We start from the raw sequence: 19,939 nt of genomic DNA on the forward strand, positions 1-19,939 counted from the left end.
TATATATATGTCTTGATTGGATTATCCAGAGGATAGTGCTCGATACCGTTTTAGCGCAATATGAGGGGTGGGAAAAATCACTACTTCATCTCTACAGAACTGTTTCATGAGGGGTTCCCTCAATCATCAGGAGATGATTGAGGGAACCCCTCTTGAAACAGTTCTGTAGAGATAAAGTAGTCTTGTGATTTTTCCTACACCTACATATATATATAAATATATATACACACACATATATACCAGTATACCAAGTATCATGATACTACACTAGTACCAGTATACCAAGTATCATGATACTACCCTAGTACCAGTATACCAAGTACCATGATACTACACTAGTACCAGTATACCAAGTATCATGATACTACACTAGTACCAGTATACCAAGTATCATGATACTACACTAGTACCAGTATACCAAGTATCATGATACTACACTAGTACCAGTATACCAAGTATCATGATACTACACTAGTACAACCCTAATTTGAAGTAAGACTGTCATTGGGTTGGAAGCACGAGCGAGTGTCCTTGTTCTTGACCAGACCTTGGTGTGGGTCCAGGGAGAACTTCCAGAGGCTGCAGCAGGACCTGGCTGAGATGATCGTGTCCAGCCTGGAGCAGCGAGGAGAAGGTGCCGAGGTCCTGGAGAAGAGGAAAACCTTGTCTGCCAAAGCGTCGAAGAGGCACCCGGATGGCGGGCCGCCCGAGTACTTCCACTTGGCCGTCACGGATGAGCCCGGAACTTACCTGTGACGGTGCAGGACCAGGACTTCCTGCTACGAACACTGCGGGCGTTCTTTGGACTCCACGCCGGGACTCTGGCGACCACAATTTGCTGAAAAAGTCTTATTTGGCATCACCTTCATTGTCCCTTATGTGCTTATGGAGTCACGTCTTGTGTTATGAAACGATGTCTGCAGACCGCCTGGAGTCACTTCCTGTTGTGAACTTCTCCTGCGTCTACTTTTTGTCACCTCGCTAAAAATAGACAGGAAGTGTGCAGTCAAACTGTTGCTTTGATATGCCGTTCACATTTGGACCGATACGGTACCGATTTTCAATACTTTTGTGTGTGTCAATAAATAATAGTTTTTGGTACAAAATGATGAATAGTCCGATTATGACACCTGCTGTCCAGTTTTTGTTCTTCTTTTATTTTCACATTTCTCAGTTTTATTTGCAAGTTCGACACTACTGTAATTCCAGTCCCAGACACCAGATGGCAGCAGGGTATAGTTCATGCTGTGTGGGCGACTCAGTCCAGTCTTTGCTAAATCCAGGTTTTTGGTGTGCCTTAAAAAGTGTTAGTACTGTAAATATTGTACTGAATACACACTACTTATTTGATTATGTACATCTTAGTTGCCAGGAAGTGGTGTGACAATAAAGGTTCTTGTTGCAAGGCAGAGTTCACAGGGAGGGGCTGTGTCTGAAGCACAGGTGCTACATTCTTGTGTTCGGACTAAGTTGTTTTGTGTAAGAACTTTCTTAGGTTGCTGTGACCTGTCTAAAAGCAGCTGACCGGGTCGGCAAACTTTTCAAAATAAAGTTCCCCGCCAAGGTATGGACAAACGAAGATGGCAACATTCAAACCACAGAATCCAGAAAAGCCAGCACCTCCCCTCTACATCAGAACTTCCCACTGCACGCAACCTCTCGGTGGCCCGAACCCTTTAGAACCGGATAAGTAAGAAAAGGACAGACCGGAGGAACATGCTCTCAGTATCTGGATCACATCGGACTGTCTGCCCCGCAGGTTTTTGAGGACCAGTCATAGACAATTTAGAGTGAAAATGTTATTTTCACTGGCATACAAAACATTCTAACTTGGATAGTTTCCCTGGCTTGGAAACTCCTGAAGGACAGTGTGGCAAAGACACAACAAACTCTCTTCTTGTCTCTCATGGACACACATCTGTTGTTGACTTTGGACTGACTATTGGCTGCACGACATCAAGGCCATGGAACAGAGACTGCAGGTTTACACACAAACATGTATCCACAAAAATATACGCCACACATACAAACCCCACCTCCCAATCCAATGCCCTTGACGCAAATCCCATAGGGGAGGAAAGGATGGTCAACGCCTGAGAGCTGCGGCCTGCCACCATGACCCCGCACTCCCTTCCCTCCGTTGCTAGATATCTGGAGATGTATGTGCTTTGCCATGGAGGGTTTTTTTTCCCACTCCAGACTGGACCCCCTTAGGAGCCCAGTCTAGATTGTATTTTTTTACTCATCCTTCCCCAATGTTTTACCTTTTTCCCCATCTTTTATGGGGCGCCTTGTTGTTCCTGTTCTGTAAACCTGTACACTGTTTCTTTGTCTCATCTTGAACGAGTTTGTGTTGATAACACGTTTCCTTGTACTTTTGCAATGACAATAAAGACCTACCTATCTATCACTTGTACTTCCGGTTGAAAAGACTAAATGGAAGCAGAAAGAAAAGGTTATGAAAATGGGGAAGTGAGGGGCCTACACGCCTGGGACACTGTCTTCTGGGAATTTTATTTAGAAAGGCCACAGCAGGAATCAGCGAAGGCTAATGTAAGAAAGTTTGAAGACAAGAACTTAGCACTTCCCTGTTTGAGGAGTCAGCGGCTTGCTTTTCCAAGTTGTGGTCATCAGGAGGTGTGCTTCTTTTACACGGTCTTGGTGGTCACCAAGGCGGTGTCCCCCAGCTCCATGGCAGGAAGTGAGGTAATCAGGAAGTGAGCTTCATCTACACAGTCTTGGTGGTCATGAAGGCGGTGTCTCCCAGCTCCGTGGCCGGAAGTTTGGTCTTCAGGAGGTGAGATTCTTCTATACAGTCTTGGTGGTCACCAAGGCGGTGTCCCACAGTTCCGCGGCAGGAAGTGAGCTTCATCTACACAGTCTTGGTGGTCATGAAGGCGGTGTCCCCCAGCTCCGCGGCAGGAAGTGAGCTTCTTCTACACAGTTTTGGTGGTCACCAAGGCGGTGTCCCCCAGCTCTGTGGCAGGAAGTGAGGTCTTCAGGAGGTGAAATTCTTCTACACAGTCTTCGTGGTCACCAAGTTGGTGTCCCCCAGCTCTGTGGCAGGAAGTGAGCTTCTTCTACACAGTCTTGGTGGTCACGAAGGCGGTGTCCCCCAGCTCCGTGGCAGGAAGTGAGGTCTTCAGGAGGTGAGATTCTTCTACACAGTCTTGGTGGTCACCAAGGCGGTGTCCCCCAGCTCCGTGGCAGGAAGTGAGCTTAATCTACACAGTCTTGGTGGTCACGAAGGCGGTGTCCCCCAGCTCCGTGGCAGGAAGTGAGGTCTTCAGGAGGTGAAATTCTTCTACACAGTCTTGGTGGTCACCAAGTTGGTGTCCCCCAGCTCTGTGGCAGGAAGTGAGCTTCATCTACACAGTCTTGGTGGTCATGAAGGCGGTGTCTCCCAGCTCCGTGGCCGGAAGTTTGGTCTTCAGGAGGTGAGATTCTTCTATACAGTCTTGGTGGTCACCAAGGCGGTGTCCCACAGTTCCGCGGCAGGAAGTGAGCTTCATCTACACAGTCTTGGTGGTCATGAAGGCGGTGTCCCCCAGCTCCGCGGCAGGAAGTGAGCTTCTTCTACACAGTTTTGGTGGTCACCAAGGCGGTGTCCCCCAGCTCTGTGGCAGGAAGTGAGGTCTTCAGGAGGTGAAATTCTTCTACACAGTCTTCGTGGTCACCAAGTTGGTGTCCCCCAGCTCTGTGGCAGGAAGTGAGCTTCTTCTACACAGTCTTGGTGGTCACGAAGGCGGTGTCCCCCAGCTCCGTGGCAGGAAGTGAGGTCTTCAGGAGGTGAGATTCTTCTACACAGTCTTGGTGGTCACCAAGGCGGTGTCCCCCAGCTCCGTGGCAGGAAGTGAGCTTAATCTACACAGTCTTGGTGGTCACGAAGGCGGTGTCCCCCAGCTCCGTGGCAGGAAGTGAGGTCTTCAGGAGGTGAAATTCTTCTACACAGTCTTGGTGGTCACCAAGTTGGTGTCCCCCAGCTCTGTGGCAGGAAGTGAGCTTCTTCTACACAGTCTTGGTGGTCACCAAGGCGGTGTCCCCCAGCTCCGTGGCAGGAAGTGAGGTCTTCAGGAGGTGAAATTCTTCTACACAGTCTTGGTGGTCACCAAGGCGGTGTCCCCCAGCTCCGTGGCAGGAAGTGAGGTAATCAGGAAATGAGCTTCATCTACACAGTCTTTGTGGTCACCAAGGCGGTGTCCCCTAGCTCCGTGGCAGGAAGTTAGGTCTTCAGGAAGTGGGCTTCATCTACACAGTCTTGGTGGTCACGAAGGCGGTGTCCCCCAGCTCCGTGGCAGGAAGTGAGGTCTTCAGGAGGTGAGATTCTTCTACACAGTCTTGGTGGTCACCAAGGCGGTGTCCCCCAGCTCCGTGGCAGGAAGTGAGGTAATCAGGAAGTGAGCTTCATCTACACAGTCTTGGTGGTCACGAAGGCGGTGTCCCCCAGCTCCGTGGCAGGAAGTGAGGTCTTCAGGAGGTGAGATTCTTCTACACAGTCTTGGTGGTCACCAAGTCGGTGTCCCCCAGCTCTGTGGCAGGAAGTGAGCTTCTTCTACACAGTCTTGGTGGTCACCAAGGCGGTGTCCCCCAGCTCTGTGGCAGGAAGTGGAACTCTGTGCTCCCCGGCCGGCCAGCACACCACCACGCCTCCTTCCTCCCGGGCTGGTCGCCCTGACCCCGGACAGTCACAATGGTGGAGTCCGTCACGCCACTGGTGGTGATGAAGATGAGGATGAGGATGGTGGGCTCCGGTAGCGGCGCTGCTGCTCTTGGAGGCCGAAGGCTGTTCTTCAACTTCTGTTTGCTCTGCAAAGAAAATATTTATTCACACTTTTGGACACCGTGGAATTCATCGGAGGTGAGCAAACTGTTGATCCACACACTGGATCACATTGATCACATTTCTCACTTTTATTTACAAGTTTAACACTAATTCCAGTCCGAGTATAGGTTTGCTAAAATCAAGGTTTTTGTCGTGCCCTGAAAAGTGTTAATACTGTAAGTATTGTACTCAGTACACACCACTTATTTGATTGCTACATACATCTCAGTTGTAGTGTCAGGTTCAAACACTGATGACATCTATTAAACAAGACAAGAAGCAAAGAATGAAACAGAGACAGGATTCAATTTGGCTCAATTGAGGAGTGAATGTGTCCACCTGTAACCTCTTACAGTGTCACCCACGCTCTGGCGAAAGATTGTTATTTGGACTTTCTCTGACCACATGTCCACAGCTGTTTCTAAGGGACGAGGGTCGTACACAGTTCACAGAAAAGGTCGTAAAATAGTTCAAAGAGGTTTGTAAAACAGTTCCAAGAAGAGGTTTGTAAAAGAGTTCAAAGAGGTTTGTAAAAGAGTTCAAAGAAGAGGTTTGTAAAAGAGTTCAAAGAGGTTTGAAAAAGAGCTCAAAGAAGAAGTTAGTAAAAGAGTTCAAATAAGTTTGTAAAATAGTTCAAAGAGCTTTGTAAAAGAGTTCAAAGAAGAGATCCGTAAAAAAGTTCAAAGAGACCTTCGTAAAACAGTGGAAAAAGGAAGTCGCCTGGAGAGGATTCTGGTCCTGCTTCCTCTTCGATTTTATCGTCCTTGTATCAGACAATATATTTCTGTTTGATTCTAATACGTGAAAGAAACAGGAACACCTTCATGTTGCTTCCTCCCCTACACAAGGGAGTTTTACGAGCCTTACTCCTGGTAGGTTCCAAAGACAGATTTTGGTCTTCTCACTGGGAACTCTTTTCTCAACATATTGCTGGGTATTGTGGCCAAACAGCTCCATTCTTGTTTCATCTGACCACAGAACTTTCCTCCAGAAGGTCTTATCTTTGTCCATGTGATGTCAGATGGAACGAAAATGGAGCTGTTTGGCCACAATACCCAGCAATATGTTTGGAGGAGAAAAGGTGAGGCCTTTTAATCCCAGGAACACCATACCTACCGTCAAGCATGGTGGTGGTAGTATTATGTTCTGGGCCTGTTTTACTGCTTTACAGAGAGTAAATGGGACAATGAAAAAGGAGGATGACCTACAAATTCTTCAAGACAACCTGGAACCATCAGCCCGGAGGTTGGGTCTTGGGCACAGTTGGGTGTTCCAACATGACAATGACCCCAAACACACGTCAAAAGTGGTGAAGGAATGGCTAAATCAGGTTAGAATAAAAGTTTTAGAATGGCCTTCCCAAAGTCCTGACTTAAATGTGGGGACAATGTTGAAGAAACAAGTCCATGTTAGAAAACCAACACATTTAGCTGAAACCTCCGGGCTGATAATTTTAGGTTGTCCTGAAGAATTTGGAGCTAATCCTCCTTTTTCACTGTCCCATTTAAAGCAGCAGTTCCGTTGGCAGCAAAACGAGCCCAGACCCTAATACTACCACCACCATGCTTGGCGGTTGGTACCTTTTCTCCTCCCAACATATTGCTGGGTATTGTGGCCAAACAGCTCCATTTTTGTTTCATCTGACCACAGAACTTTCTGTCATGACAGGGGGTCGGAGCTTACTGCGAACATTGTTCTCCCGGGATGCAAACAGACTCCTCCGGACAAGGGTAGCAGGTAGGAACATGTTTATGAATCTAATCCAAAAAGTTCAATTTTGGTTTCATCTGACCACATGACATTCTCCCAATCCTCTGCTGTATCATCCATGTATCCATTTTGGTATAAACTCAACTGGTCGTGTTTGGAGGAAGAAGAATACTGAGTTGCATCCCAAGAACACCATACCTACTGTGAAGCATGGGGGTGGAAACATCATGCTTTGGGGCTGTTTTTCTGCTAAGGGGACAGGACGATTGATCCGTGGTAAGGAAAGAATGAATGGGGCCATGTATCGTGAGATTTTGAGGCAAAACTTCCTTCTATCAGTGAGAGCTTTGAATGGTTGACCAAATACTTATTTTCCACCATAATTTACAAATAAATTCTTTAAAATTCTTACAATGTGAATTCCTGGAATTTTTTTTCACATTCTGTCTCTCACAGTTGAAGTGTACCTATGATGAAAATTACAGACCTCTGTCATCATTTTAAGTTGGAGAACTTGCACAATCGCTGGCTGACTAAATACTTTTTTGCCCCACTGTATATACATATACATGTATATACATACATATATATACACACACATACATATATACATACATACATATATATGTATGTACATATATCTATATATATATATATATATATAGATATATGTGTATATATACACATATGTATGTGTGTATATATGTATATATATTAGGGCTGCAACAACTAATCTATTTAATCGATTATAAAAACAGTTGGCGATGAATTTAGTCGATTCGTTGGATGTATGCAATGCGCATGCGCTGAGGCTCCCCCCCACCCCCCCAAACCTTAATTTATAAACTGCAACATTTACAAACAGAGCTGAAAAACAATAATCAACAAAATATAAATGTATGTTCATAAACTGTGAAAATAAATGCAAAAATGGAATATTCAGTGTTGACAGCTAGATTTTTTGTGAACATGTTCCATAAACATTGATGTTAACATGATCCATACATCCCATCCATTTTCTACCACTTATTCCCTTTTGGGGTCGCTGGCGCCTATCTCAGCTACAATCGGGCGGAAGGCGGGGTAAACCCTGGACAAGTCGCTGCCTCATCGCAGGGCCAACACAGATAGACAGACAACATTCACACACTAGGGACCATTTAGTGTTGGCAATCAACCTATCCCCAGGTGCATGTCTTTGGAAGTGGGAGGAAGCCGGAGTACCTGGAGGGAACCCACGCATTCACGGGGAGAACATGCAAACTCCACACAGAAAGATCCCAAGCCCGGGATTGAACCCAGGACTACAGGACCTTCGCATTGTGAGGGAGACACAGTAACCCCTCTGCCACCGTGAAGCCAATGTTAACATGATGTAACATACAAAACTCCACTTGGAAGAGTTGGTGTTTTGTTGCAACTCGATCATAGTTTACTGCGACAGGTGTGGGGCCCAAAATCTGTTCTTAAGAAGACCCATGAAAACTGAGTGGTTAACACCAATAACTGTTAACCAAGGGGTACTGGTTTGTAGTCCCTGTCAGGTCAGGTGCAAACTTAAAAATCTCCAGTTGACACCGTTGGCCAACAAGCCAGGGGAGCTGGGTTCAAATTTCAATAAAGAGTCAGTGTTTTGTTTCACTATCATTGTGGTTTAGTGTGACCGGTTCTCAAGCTGAGTGGTTAAAGCAGCTATCTTCCAATCAAACGGTAGGGAGTTCATCGGTCAGGTCCATCACTAACTTGGAAATCTCAAGTCACAGTTTTATATCATAGTTTACCGTGAACGGTTGGCAATTAAATATGTCATTGGGCCCTGAAATCTGGTTTTCAGTAGACCAAGGATAGCTGAGTAGTTGAAGCAGATACCTCCCAATCAAAGGGTACAGGGTTCAAATCCCAGTCAGGATCATCCGTAGCTAGGAAAGCTCTAGCCGTATGAGTTAGTATTTTATATAATTGATTACCGAGACAGGTTCGCAAATTAAATATGTCATTGGGGCCAGAAATGTAACTGTCAAAAGTCCAACGGTAGCTGAGTGGTTAAAGCAGCTAGCTACAAATCAAAGGGGCCTGGGTTCACATCCCACCCAAATCCATCGGTAACTATGAAAGCTCCAGCGGCAAGGGTAACTGTTTTATATCATAGTTTACTGAGACAGGTTTGCAAATAAAAATGTCATTGGGGCCCGAAATCTCTCCGAAACACATCCAAGGATAGCTGAGTGGTTAAAGCAGCTAGCTCAAAATCAAAGGGGTCTATGTTCAAATCCCGCCCAGTTTCATCGGTAACTATGAAAGCTCCAGCAGCAAGAGTAAATGTTTTATATTATAGTTTACTGAGACAGGTTTGCAAATAAATATGTCATTGGGGCTCGAAATCTCTCCTAAAGACATCCAAGGATAGCTGAATGGTTAAAGCAGCTAGCTACAAATTAAAGGGGTCTGGGTTCAAATCCCACCCAGGTGCATCGGTAACCATGAAAGCTCCAACAGCAAGAGTGATTGTCTTATATCTTAGTTTACTGAGACAGGTTCGCAAATAAATATGTCATTGGGGCCCGAAATCTCTCTCATAGACATCCAAGAATAGCTGAATGGTTAAAGCAGCTAGTTCCTAATCAAAGAGTGCAAGGTTCAAATCCCTGCCAGGTTCACTGGTAGCTATGAAAGCTCCAGCAGCAAGAGCAAATATTTTATATCATAGTTTACTGAGACAGGTTTGCAAATAAATATGTCATTGGGGCCCGAAATCTCTCCAAAACACATCCCAGGATAGCTGAGTGGTTAAAGCAGCTAGCTCAAAATCAAAGGGGTCTATGTTCAAATCCCGCCCAGTTTCATCGGTAACTATGAAAGCTCCAGCAGCAAGAGTAAATGTTTTATATTATAGTTTACTGAGACAGGTTTGCAAATAAATATGTCATTGGGGCCCGAAATCTCTGTCCAAAGACATCCAAGGATAGCTGAGTGGTTAAAGCAGCTAGCTCAAAATCAAAGGGGTCTATGTTCAAATCCCGCCCAGTTTCATCGGTAACCATGAAAGCTCCAACAGCAAGAGTGAATGTCTTATATCTTAGTTTACTGAGACAGATTCGCAAATAAATATGTCATTGAGGCCCGAAATCTCTATCATAGACATCCAAGAATAGCTGAATGGTTAAAGCAGCTAGCTCCTAATCAAAGAGTGCAAGGTTCAAATCCCAGCCAGGTTCACTGGTAGCTATGAAAGCTCCAGCAGCAAGAGTAAATATTTTATATCATAGTTTACTGAGACAGGTTTGCAAATAAATATGTCATTGGGGCCCGAAAGCTCTCCTAAAGACATCCAAGGATAGCTGAATGGTTAAAGCAGCTAGCTACAAATCAAAGGGGTCTGGGTTCAAATCCCACCCAGGTCCATCGGCAACTATGAAATCTCCAACAGCAAGAGTAAATGTTTTATATCATAGTTTACTGAGACAGGTTTGCAAATAAATATGTCATTGGGGCCGGAAATCTCTCCCAAAGACATCCAAGGATAGCTGAATGGTTAAAGCAGCTAGCTCCTAATCAAAGAGTGCAAGGATCAAATCCCTGCAAGGTTCCCTGGAAACTATGAAAGCTCCAGCAGCAAGAGTAAATGTTTTATATCATAGTTTACTGAGGCAGGTTCTCAATTAAATATGTCATTGGGGCCCGAAATCTTGTCTTAAGAAGACCAAGGATAGCTGAATGGTTAAACAGCTAGCTCCCAATCAAAGGGTTCTGGGTTCAATCCCAGTCAGGTCGATCGGCTTGCCAAGCCAAAGAATGCAGGAGTGGGGACGCCGGACAATGTGGGGGTGTATCACCTCCCCCCCACACACACTAAAGCTAAGTGGTAACTGGTTAATTAACTTATAGTTAAAAAGGTAAGTATGGATAATAATAATAATAATAAATAGTCTATAGTCCAAAAGTCTAAGGGTAACCTCGGGGGTTAGCTTCTCCTGTGTGCTGAGGCTAAAGTTGGTAAGTGTACCATCGGTAATTCCTGGTTGGGTGGGAATAGGAACATGAATAATTAATCATTGTGAGTGTTGACCAATTAGCTCTCCTTGGTTAATTAGTCAATTGGTTAATCAATAAATACAACAAATTGGAATAATTGAAGAGAGAAAACATTCTAATTGGATAATGAAAAACAAAAGGAAAATAAATGGGATAAATAAAAACAGGGGAAGTCAATGAGACAAGAAATAAGAAAAGAAAAAAGACAGTGGACAAATCCTAATTGCAATTGGATAATAAAAATGATTAATAATTGGATGATGAAAATAAGATAAAGCACAACTAAAATATGTATTTCCTCATAATTTTAATAAATGATATGCAATTAACTGCACAGTCTTCTTTATTTTCTTAATTACCTTTTTATTATTATCCATCCCATCTTTTTTCATTATCCAAATAGAATTTTTTCTCTCGTCAATTATTCCAATTTGTTGTACTTATTGGTACTTTTTTTTATTAACTAATTGTTGGTCCGAGCGAGGAGAGCTAATTGGTCAACACTCACAATGATTAATTATTCATGTTCCTATTCCCACCCATCCCAGCCAGGAATTACCGATAATACACTTACCAACCTTAGCCTCAGCACACAGGAGGAGCTAACCCCCGAGGTTACCCTTAGACTTTTGGACTATAGACTATTTGTTATTATTACTCATACTTACCTTTTTAACTATAAGTTAATTAACCAGCTACCACTTAGCTTTAGTGTGTGTGTGGGGGAGGTGATGCAACCCCACATTTTCCAGCGTACCCACTCCTGCATTCTTTGGCTTGGCAAACTCATCGACCTGACTGGGATTGAACCCAGGACCCTTTGATTGGGAGCTAGCTGTTTAACCATTCAGCTATCCTTGGTCTTCTGTAGACAAGATTTCTGGCCCCAATGACATATTTAATTGCGAACCTGTCTCAGTGAGATATGATATAAAACATTTACTCTTGTTGCTGGAGCTTTCATAGTTACAGATGGACCTGACTGGGACTTGAACCCTGTACCCTTTGGTTGGGAACAAGCTGCTGTAACCACTCAGCTATCCTTGGTCTTCGTAAAGAAAGATTTCGGGCCCCCAACGACATATTTAATTGAGCACCTGTCTCACTACTGAAAAAGAAACACTGAGTCCTTACAGAGATTTGAACCCAGTTGCCCTTGCTTGGTGGTCAACAGTGTTAACCACTCAGCTGTCCTGGGTCTTATTAAGCCGTGATTCTGGGCCCAATGACAAATGTAATCAAGGACCTCTTTATCTCCTTTTTTCAAACAAAAATGTTTTGCTCCGATTATGAGGTACTTGAATTAAAAAAAGGTTGAGAACCACTGCATTATCTGATCCAGTTCTGATCTGATGAGTTACATTTCTGTGTTGTAATTGGTGTATTCTGCAACTCCAATGTCTATTTATTAAATTTAGCTGTTTTTTTAATGTGGTGGCGTATTTGTGTTTTACATCAGAAATTATTAAATCAACTGGGTATGTATTGAGTTCCATGTAAATTGATGCTACTATGTACGTTCATAATATGGTTTCTCATCATTTCAGAAAGAAACAAGCCAGCATTAGAGACTTGGTACAAAGGAAGGTCCGCACACCACAGCAAGCGGCTGCATTGACTGATGCTATCCTGAATATGTTGCTAACCGACATGAGGCTACTATCAATGGTGAAGGATGAAGGTTTTAGACAAATGATTCATGTCCTCAACCCTGGTTACACTCTTCCTTCGAGACCTATTTTACCAAACTGATGGAGAGGAAGTACGAGCAGACATTCCATGCAGTGTAGACTGACATATAAAAGCCACACCAGAGCAAAATTGCTCTCACTACTGATGTGTGGACAAGTGTAGCCACCTTGGCAATACATGCCACTACATTGGAGAGGAATGGAACATGAAGTCAATCTGCCTTACGACCATGCTACTAGAGGAAAGACATTCAGCATCCCAACATTGCAGAATGGTTGGAATAGATAATAGCCAAGTTTGAATTTCCCCTAGCAAAATATTGCTATTGTGCAGGACAATGGTGCACTTTATAGAAAAAAAAAAAACATTTTTGTAACACTTGCCTTGTTTTATTTGACAGGTCGAAAGGACATGGTGCCAGTATGCTGTTTTTAAATAAAGTATTGGAAAGGATAGAAATGTAGTTTGTCCCTTTTATCCGATTATTAATCATCATCATTTATTTTTATTCCTTCCATGAAAATGCATATTTATTCATTAATCGATTAATCGAAGTAATAATCAACAGATTAATCTATTATCAAATTAATCGTTAGTCGCAGCCCTTATATATAGCACACATGGGACTACAACCTGGTGTCCACAAACTATAAGAGTCTGGGGTCTACACACATGGGACTACAACCTGGTGTCCACAAACTATAACAGTCTGGGTCTACACACATGGGACTATACAACCTGGTGTTCACAAACTATAACAGTCTGGGGTCTACACACATGGGACTATACAACCTGGTGTTCACAAACTATAACAGTCTGGGGTCTACACACATGGGACTACAACCTGGTGTCCCACAAACTATAACAGTCTGGGGTCTACACACATGGGATCTTAACAACCTGGTGTCCACAAACTATAACAGTCTGGGGTCTACACACATGGGGCTACAACCTGGTGTCCACAAACTATAACAGTCTGGGGTCTACACACATGGGACTATACAACCTGGTGTCCACAAACTATAACAGTCTGGGGTGTACACACATGGGACTACAACCTGGTGTCCACAAACTATAACAGTCTGGGGTCTACACACATGGGACTATACAACCTGGTGTCCACAAACTATAACAGTCTGGGGTCTACACACATGGGACTACAACCTGGTGTCCACAAACTATAACAGTCTGGGGTCTACACACATGGGACTATACAACCTGGTGTCCACAAACTATAACAGTCTGGGGTCTACACACATGGGACTACAACCTGGTGTCCACAAACTATAACAGTCTGGGGTCTACACACATGGGACTACAACCTGGTGTCCACAAACTATAACAGTCTGGGGTCTACACACATGGGGCTACAACCTGGTGTCCACAAACTATAACAGTCTGGGGTCTACACACATGGGACTATACAACCTGGTGTCCACAAACTATAACAGTCTGGGTGTACACACATGGGACTACAACCTGGTGTCCACAAACTATAACAGTCTGGGGGTCTACACACATGGGACTATACAACCTGGTGTTCACAAACTATAACAGTCTGGGGTCTACACACATGGGACTACAACCTGGTGTCCACAAACTATAAACAGTCTGGGGGTCTACACACATGGGACTATACAACCTGGTGTCCACAAACTATAACAGTCTGGGGTCTACACACATGTGGGCTACAACCTGGTGTCCACAAACTATAACAGTCTGGGGTCTACACACATGGGACTACAACCTGGTGTCCACAAACTATAAGAGTCTGGGGTCTACACACATGGGACTACAACCTGGTGTCCACAAACTATAACAGTCTGGGGTCTACACACATGGGACTATACAACCTGGTGTCACAAACTATATAACAGTCTGGGGTCTACACACATGGGACTATACAACCTGGTGTTCACAAACTATAACAGTCTGGGGTCTACACACATGGGACTACAACCTGGTGTCCACAAACTATAAGAGTCTTGGGGTCTACACACATGGGACTACAACCTGGTGTCCACACAAACTATAACAGTCTGGGGTCTACACACATGGGACTATACAACCTGGTGTTCACAAACTATAACAGTCTGGGGTCTACACACATGGGACTATACAACCTGGTGTTCACAAACTATAACAGTCTGGGGTCTACACACATGGGGACTACAACCTGGTGTCCACAAAACTATAACAGTCTGGGGGTCTACACACATGGGACTACAACCTGGTGTCCACAAACTATAACAGTCTGGGGTCTACACACATGGGGCTACAACCTGGTGTCCACAAACTATAACAGTCTGGGGTCTACACACAATGGGACTATACAACCTGGTGTCCACAAACTATAACAGTCTGGGGTGTACACACATGGGACTACAACCTGGTGTCCACAAACTATAACAGTCTGGGGTCTACAACACATGGGACTATACAACCTGGTGTTCACAAACTATTAACAGTCTGGGGTCTTACACACATGGGGACTACAACCTGGTGTCCACAAACTATAACAGTCTGGGGTCTACACACATGGGACTATACAACCTGGTGTCCACAAACTATAACAGTCTGGGGTCTACACACATGGGACTACAACCTGGTGTCCACAAACTATAACAGTCTGGGGTCTACACACATGGGACTACAACCTGGTGTCCACAAACTATAACAGTCTGGGGTCTACACACATGGGGCTACAACCTGGTGTCCACAAACTATAACAGTCTGGGGTCTACACACATGGGACTATACAACCTGGTGTCCACAAACTATAACAGTCTGGGGTCGCTACACACATGGGACTACCAACCTGGTGTCCACAAACTATAACAGTCTGGGGTCTACACACATGGGACTATACAACCTGGTGTTCACAAACTATAACAGTCTGGGGTCTACACACATGGGACTACAACCTGGTGTCCACAAACTATAACAGTCTGGGGTCTACACACATGGGACTATACAACCTGGTGTCCACAAACTATAACAGTCTGGGGTCTACACACATGGGGCTACAACCTGGTGTCCACAAACTATAACAGTCTGGGGTCTACACACATGGGACTACAACCTGGTGTCCACAAACTATAACAGTCTGGGGTCTACACACATGGGACTATACAACCTGGTGTCACAAACTATAACAGTCTGGGGTCTACACACATGGGACTACAACCTGGTGTCCAAAAACTATAACAGTCTGGGGTCTACACACATGGGGACTATACAACCTGGTGTCCACAAACTATAACAGTCTGGGGTCTACACACATGCGACTACAACCTGGTGTCCACAAACTATAACAGTCTGGGGGTCTACACACATGGGGCTACAACCTGGTGTCCACAAACTATAACAGTCTGGGGTCTACACACATGGGACTACAACCTGGTGTCCACAAACTATAACAGTCTGGGGTCTACACACACTGGAGACTACAACCTGGTGTCCACAAACTATAACAGTCTGGGGTGTACACACATGGGGCTACAACCTGGTGTTCACAAACTATAACAGTCTGGGGTCTACACACATGCGACTACAACCCTGGTGTCCACAAACTATAACAGTCCTGGGGTCTACATTACACGGTTGTTGAAATATCTCCTCCTTGAATTCACATTTTTGAGCACTTTTGAGGATCCCACAATCACAACAAGAGTTAGGTTTGCACTTTAAAGTTGACCTGGTTTCACCTTCCGCCAAGACAGACTTTTGAAAAGGGAACAGGAAGCCCAAGCAGCAAAAAGGAGCGGGGCCCACGGGATGGAGAAGTGAAACTGACCACTTTCTACCATCGGCAATCCTTTGCACCTGCTGCCTCCACTTCCTGTGCACTCACCAGACACGCCCACACACTCAGGAGACACTCCCACTAGTGGGAGTGCCTCCATGAACACAAGACACTCCCACCAGTCAGGAGACACTCCCACCAGTCAGGAGACACTCCCAACAGTCAGGGGACACTCCCACCAGTCAGGGGACACTCCACCAGTCAGGAGACACTCCCACCAGTCAGGAGACACTCCCCACCAGTCAGGAGACACTCCCAACAGTCAGGGGACACTCCCACCAGTCAGGAGACACTCCCACACAGTCAGGGGACACTCCCACCGTCAGGAGACACTCCCCGCCAGTCAGGAGACACTCCCACCAGTCAGGAGACACTCCCACCAGTCAGGAGACACTCCCACCAGTCAGGAGACACTCCCACCAGTCAGGGAGACACTCCCACAGGTTAGGGGACACCCCTGCCAGTCAGGAGACACTCCCAACCAGTCAGGGGACACTCCCGTCAGCTCAGGAGACACTCCCACCGTCAGGAGACACTCCCACAGGTCAGGGGACACCCCTGCCAGTCAGGAGACACTCCCACCAGTCAGGAGACACTCCCACCAGGAAAACTTCTACACCAGAGCTCTTCATACAGAAAAGAAAAGCAACTGAATTAATAACCGTGACATTTTTAAATAATGACTTCATGTTTCATTCATTTCATTGAAATATTATTGAAATATCAAATTGTATTCAATAATTTAATTATTTATTTGAAGGACATTTTTTATTTAATTACTTGAATGTTTTATTCATTTATCTAATGTAAAAGTATATTTCATTATTTCATAATTTAATTAATTATGTTGAATACTTGTATTCAATAATATAATTATAATTTTTTTCATTGAATTTATTTATTTAATTAATTGTGTCATGATTTAAAGATATTATTTTTTAAAATTTCACAAACCTGTGTTTCAGCCGCTTTATGATATGATTTTATGCCTCAGAGTCGGTGGGCGGATCCTAACAAGTGATTGGTTACCTGGCCTGTTAGCCCCACCCACTCACTTTGATGGCTGAGGTTGACAGATCAAATAAATTTATAAAGTGCTGAAATTCAAGAAATAATTGAATAAATCATGAAATATTTTATTAAATAATCAATTAAATAATTCATTGCATTACAATATGATATAACGATAATTAAATAATGAAATCCAAAATTTATATAACGATTAAATATTTAATTAAATATTTAAAAATCAACAAAATATTTATTTTGATATTGAAATAATTATTTATATATTTAAATGCAATTCAAAATGGAATACATTAATGTTATAGTTGATTACACGTTCAAGTATTTGATTACCATTATAATGAATAAAATGATAGAATGGTTAATTACATTCTGAAACGATAAATGAAATGTATACATTGTATTTATACTCAATATATGTTAAACAATTAAATATAATTTAAAATTGAATTAATTAATGACACATTTAATAACACTTTAATGCATTTAATTTTAATTAAAATTGATAGCATGATTAAATAATCAATTGAATGCTGAAACAATTAATACATTTATTAAATGTTATTTTACATTCAATAAATTAATGACACATTCATGCATTTAATTCCAATTTTAATTCTTACAATGATTGAATAAATAAATATCAAAATAATGAATACAAGTGATTAAAAGTGATTTTGCATAAAATAAATAATGGTGCATTGAATAACACATGTATGTTTAATTCCAATTATAATTAAATGGATTAATTAATACATATAAAATAATCATTCAAGTTTAAAATAATTAAAGTAATTATTTTCATTAAATAAACTAACGATATATTTAGTAACACTTTTGTGTATTTAATTTAAAGAACAATTAGTTAAATGGTTGACTAAATAAATATTAGTTTAGAATAAATACAATTAATTTTTCAATAAGTCATCTAATGACTAATTTTATACCACATTTGTGTGTTTAATTCCAATTATAATTAATTAAATGGTTGAATGAATAAATATTCAAATAAATATAGTTTAAAATAATTAAAAGTAATTTTCATTGAATAGACTAATGATCCATTTATTGACTCATGTGTATATTTATTTCCAATTATAATAGATTAAATTATTAAATGAATAAATATTTAAACAATTCATTAAAATTTAGTTATAAATAATAGTTAATAATTCAGGTTTAAAATCATTAAAAGTAGTTTTTATTAAATAAACTAATTATCTATTTAATACCACATTTGTGTATTCAATTCACATTCTAATTAATTAAACGATTGCATAAATAAATATTTGAATAATTCATTAAAGTTTAAAATAATTACAATTAATAGACTAATGACACATTAGATAACACATTTGTGTACTTAATTCCACTTCTGATGAATTAAAAGGGAAATATTTAAAGATATTTATTTCATTAGACCCTCCATATTCTGATGAGCAAAAGGCAAAAAGTGCAACCTAGAAGAGAAGGCGCAGGAGTTACCCGAGCTTGTGCGTAGTCTGCTCTGGCGTCTGTCCATCACAAAGCAGACGAGCAGAGCCAAGATGGAGGCCAGGGTGGTCAACATCAGCACCGCCCACAGCACCGGACTCAGGGCCGTCAGCGGGTCAGAGTGGATGTCTGCAGGTGTGAATATGGGGCTGAGCTCTGTTGACAACATGTCACACAACTCTTACTTCTTTCTGCCGCTTACATTCAAGACACAATACACTGACAAAACTCACCTGTTGGTGTGTGAGGTTGAGGTCTGGTCTCTAGGCTGAAGGGAACGCAATGGTTGACAAGGTTGTCCCATCTGCTTCCCGGGAGACACGTCTTCTTGGACATGGCGACGAGCAGCAGCACACTTGTCACATCTCCTGCATGGATCGCGCTTTAACATGAACATAGTTGACTTCCTCCATCTGACAGGAAGTCAAGCACGCAGCAGAGTCCTTGGGGAGACACGACACACTTCCTGACCTGAAATACCGCCTCTCACGCATGACTGATCCCACCCTGCATCAATAAATGCTTACAGTACCCAGTCCAATATCAAATATTTGCTGACTGTGTCACACTGTCGTCAACAAATAGGAGCAACATATGAAAAATAGATCAAAACAAAACACAAATATATATGCAAATACTTTTAACTTTTTAAAAGGTATATTAATAACACAGATGTTTTTTTAAATATATGTTTCATTTTTGGGGGGCAATTGAAAAAAATATATATATGCAAATTGTATGATGTCATATTAACACCAGACAAGCCACGCCCCCACTGCCACAAGTACATTTGCAATCTGTGAAAAACACTGTATACTGTATATATATATATATCAATGTCTATATTCCCATTTATTGATATAAATATCTAATTGTGAAAAATGTAATATATATGTATTTATATATATATATATATACAAATGTCTATATTTTTAAAATGATATATCTATACATTTTGAAAAATATGTATTTAAATGTCTATTCTTCAAAATTAAATATGTATAATTGTGAAAAATATATATTTTAAATATATATGATATGTATATATTTTTCACAATTACGTATATAAATGTCTATATTCCCATTTACTGATATATCTCAATAATTGTGAACAATTATGATATATATATATATATTTACATATTAATGTATACATTTTTCACAGTTGTGTATATAAATATTTACAAACGTCTATATTCCCATTTATTGATATAAATATCTCAATAATTGTGAACAATTATTATATATATATATTCCTATATATATATATATAATAACGTCTATGTTTTTCAAAATTAAATATATAAATAATTGTGAAAATTATTTTAAATATATATAGTTATATATATATTAATGTA

The 19,939-nt window shown here is 41.9% G+C and overlaps 2 protein-coding genes across 5 annotated transcripts in view; one reads left to right on the plus strand and one right to left on the minus strand.

Moving 5' to 3' along the window:
- The window catches only part of gucy2ca (guanylate cyclase 2Ca), a 70,727-nt gene extending 68,311 nt beyond the window's left edge, over positions 1 to 2,416 (plus strand). For all 4 annotated transcript variants that reach the window (XM_061884546.1, XM_061884545.1, XM_061884547.1 and 1 more), the window contains one exon: positions 564 to 2,416. In XM_061884546.1, coding sequence (XP_061740530.1) covers positions 564 to 756 — 193 coding nt within the window. In that variant the 3' untranslated portion in view covers positions 757 to 2,416. The remainder of the gene's footprint in view (positions 1 to 563) is intronic.
- Positions 1,137 to 19,296, minus strand: LOC133541259 (tumor necrosis factor receptor superfamily member 13C-like). The gene is made up of 3 exons (XM_061884551.1): positions 18,815 to 19,296; positions 18,573 to 18,737; positions 1,137 to 4,806 (listed from the first exon to the last, which is right to left on the minus strand). Exons 1-3 carry the CDS (start codon positions 18,915 to 18,917, stop codon positions 4,553 to 4,555), a joined length of 522 nt encoding a protein of 173 aa, XP_061740535.1. The 5' UTR covers positions 18,918 to 19,296; the 3' UTR covers positions 1,137 to 4,552.
- Positions 19,297 to 19,939: the final 643 nt, after the last annotated feature.

The sequence above is a fragment of the Nerophis ophidion genome, linkage group LG23, assembly GCF_033978795.1.
Source record: "Nerophis ophidion isolate RoL-2023_Sa linkage group LG23, RoL_Noph_v1.0, whole genome shotgun sequence".
NCBI classification, from domain to species: domain Eukaryota; kingdom Metazoa; phylum Chordata; class Actinopteri; order Syngnathiformes; family Syngnathidae; genus Nerophis; species Nerophis ophidion.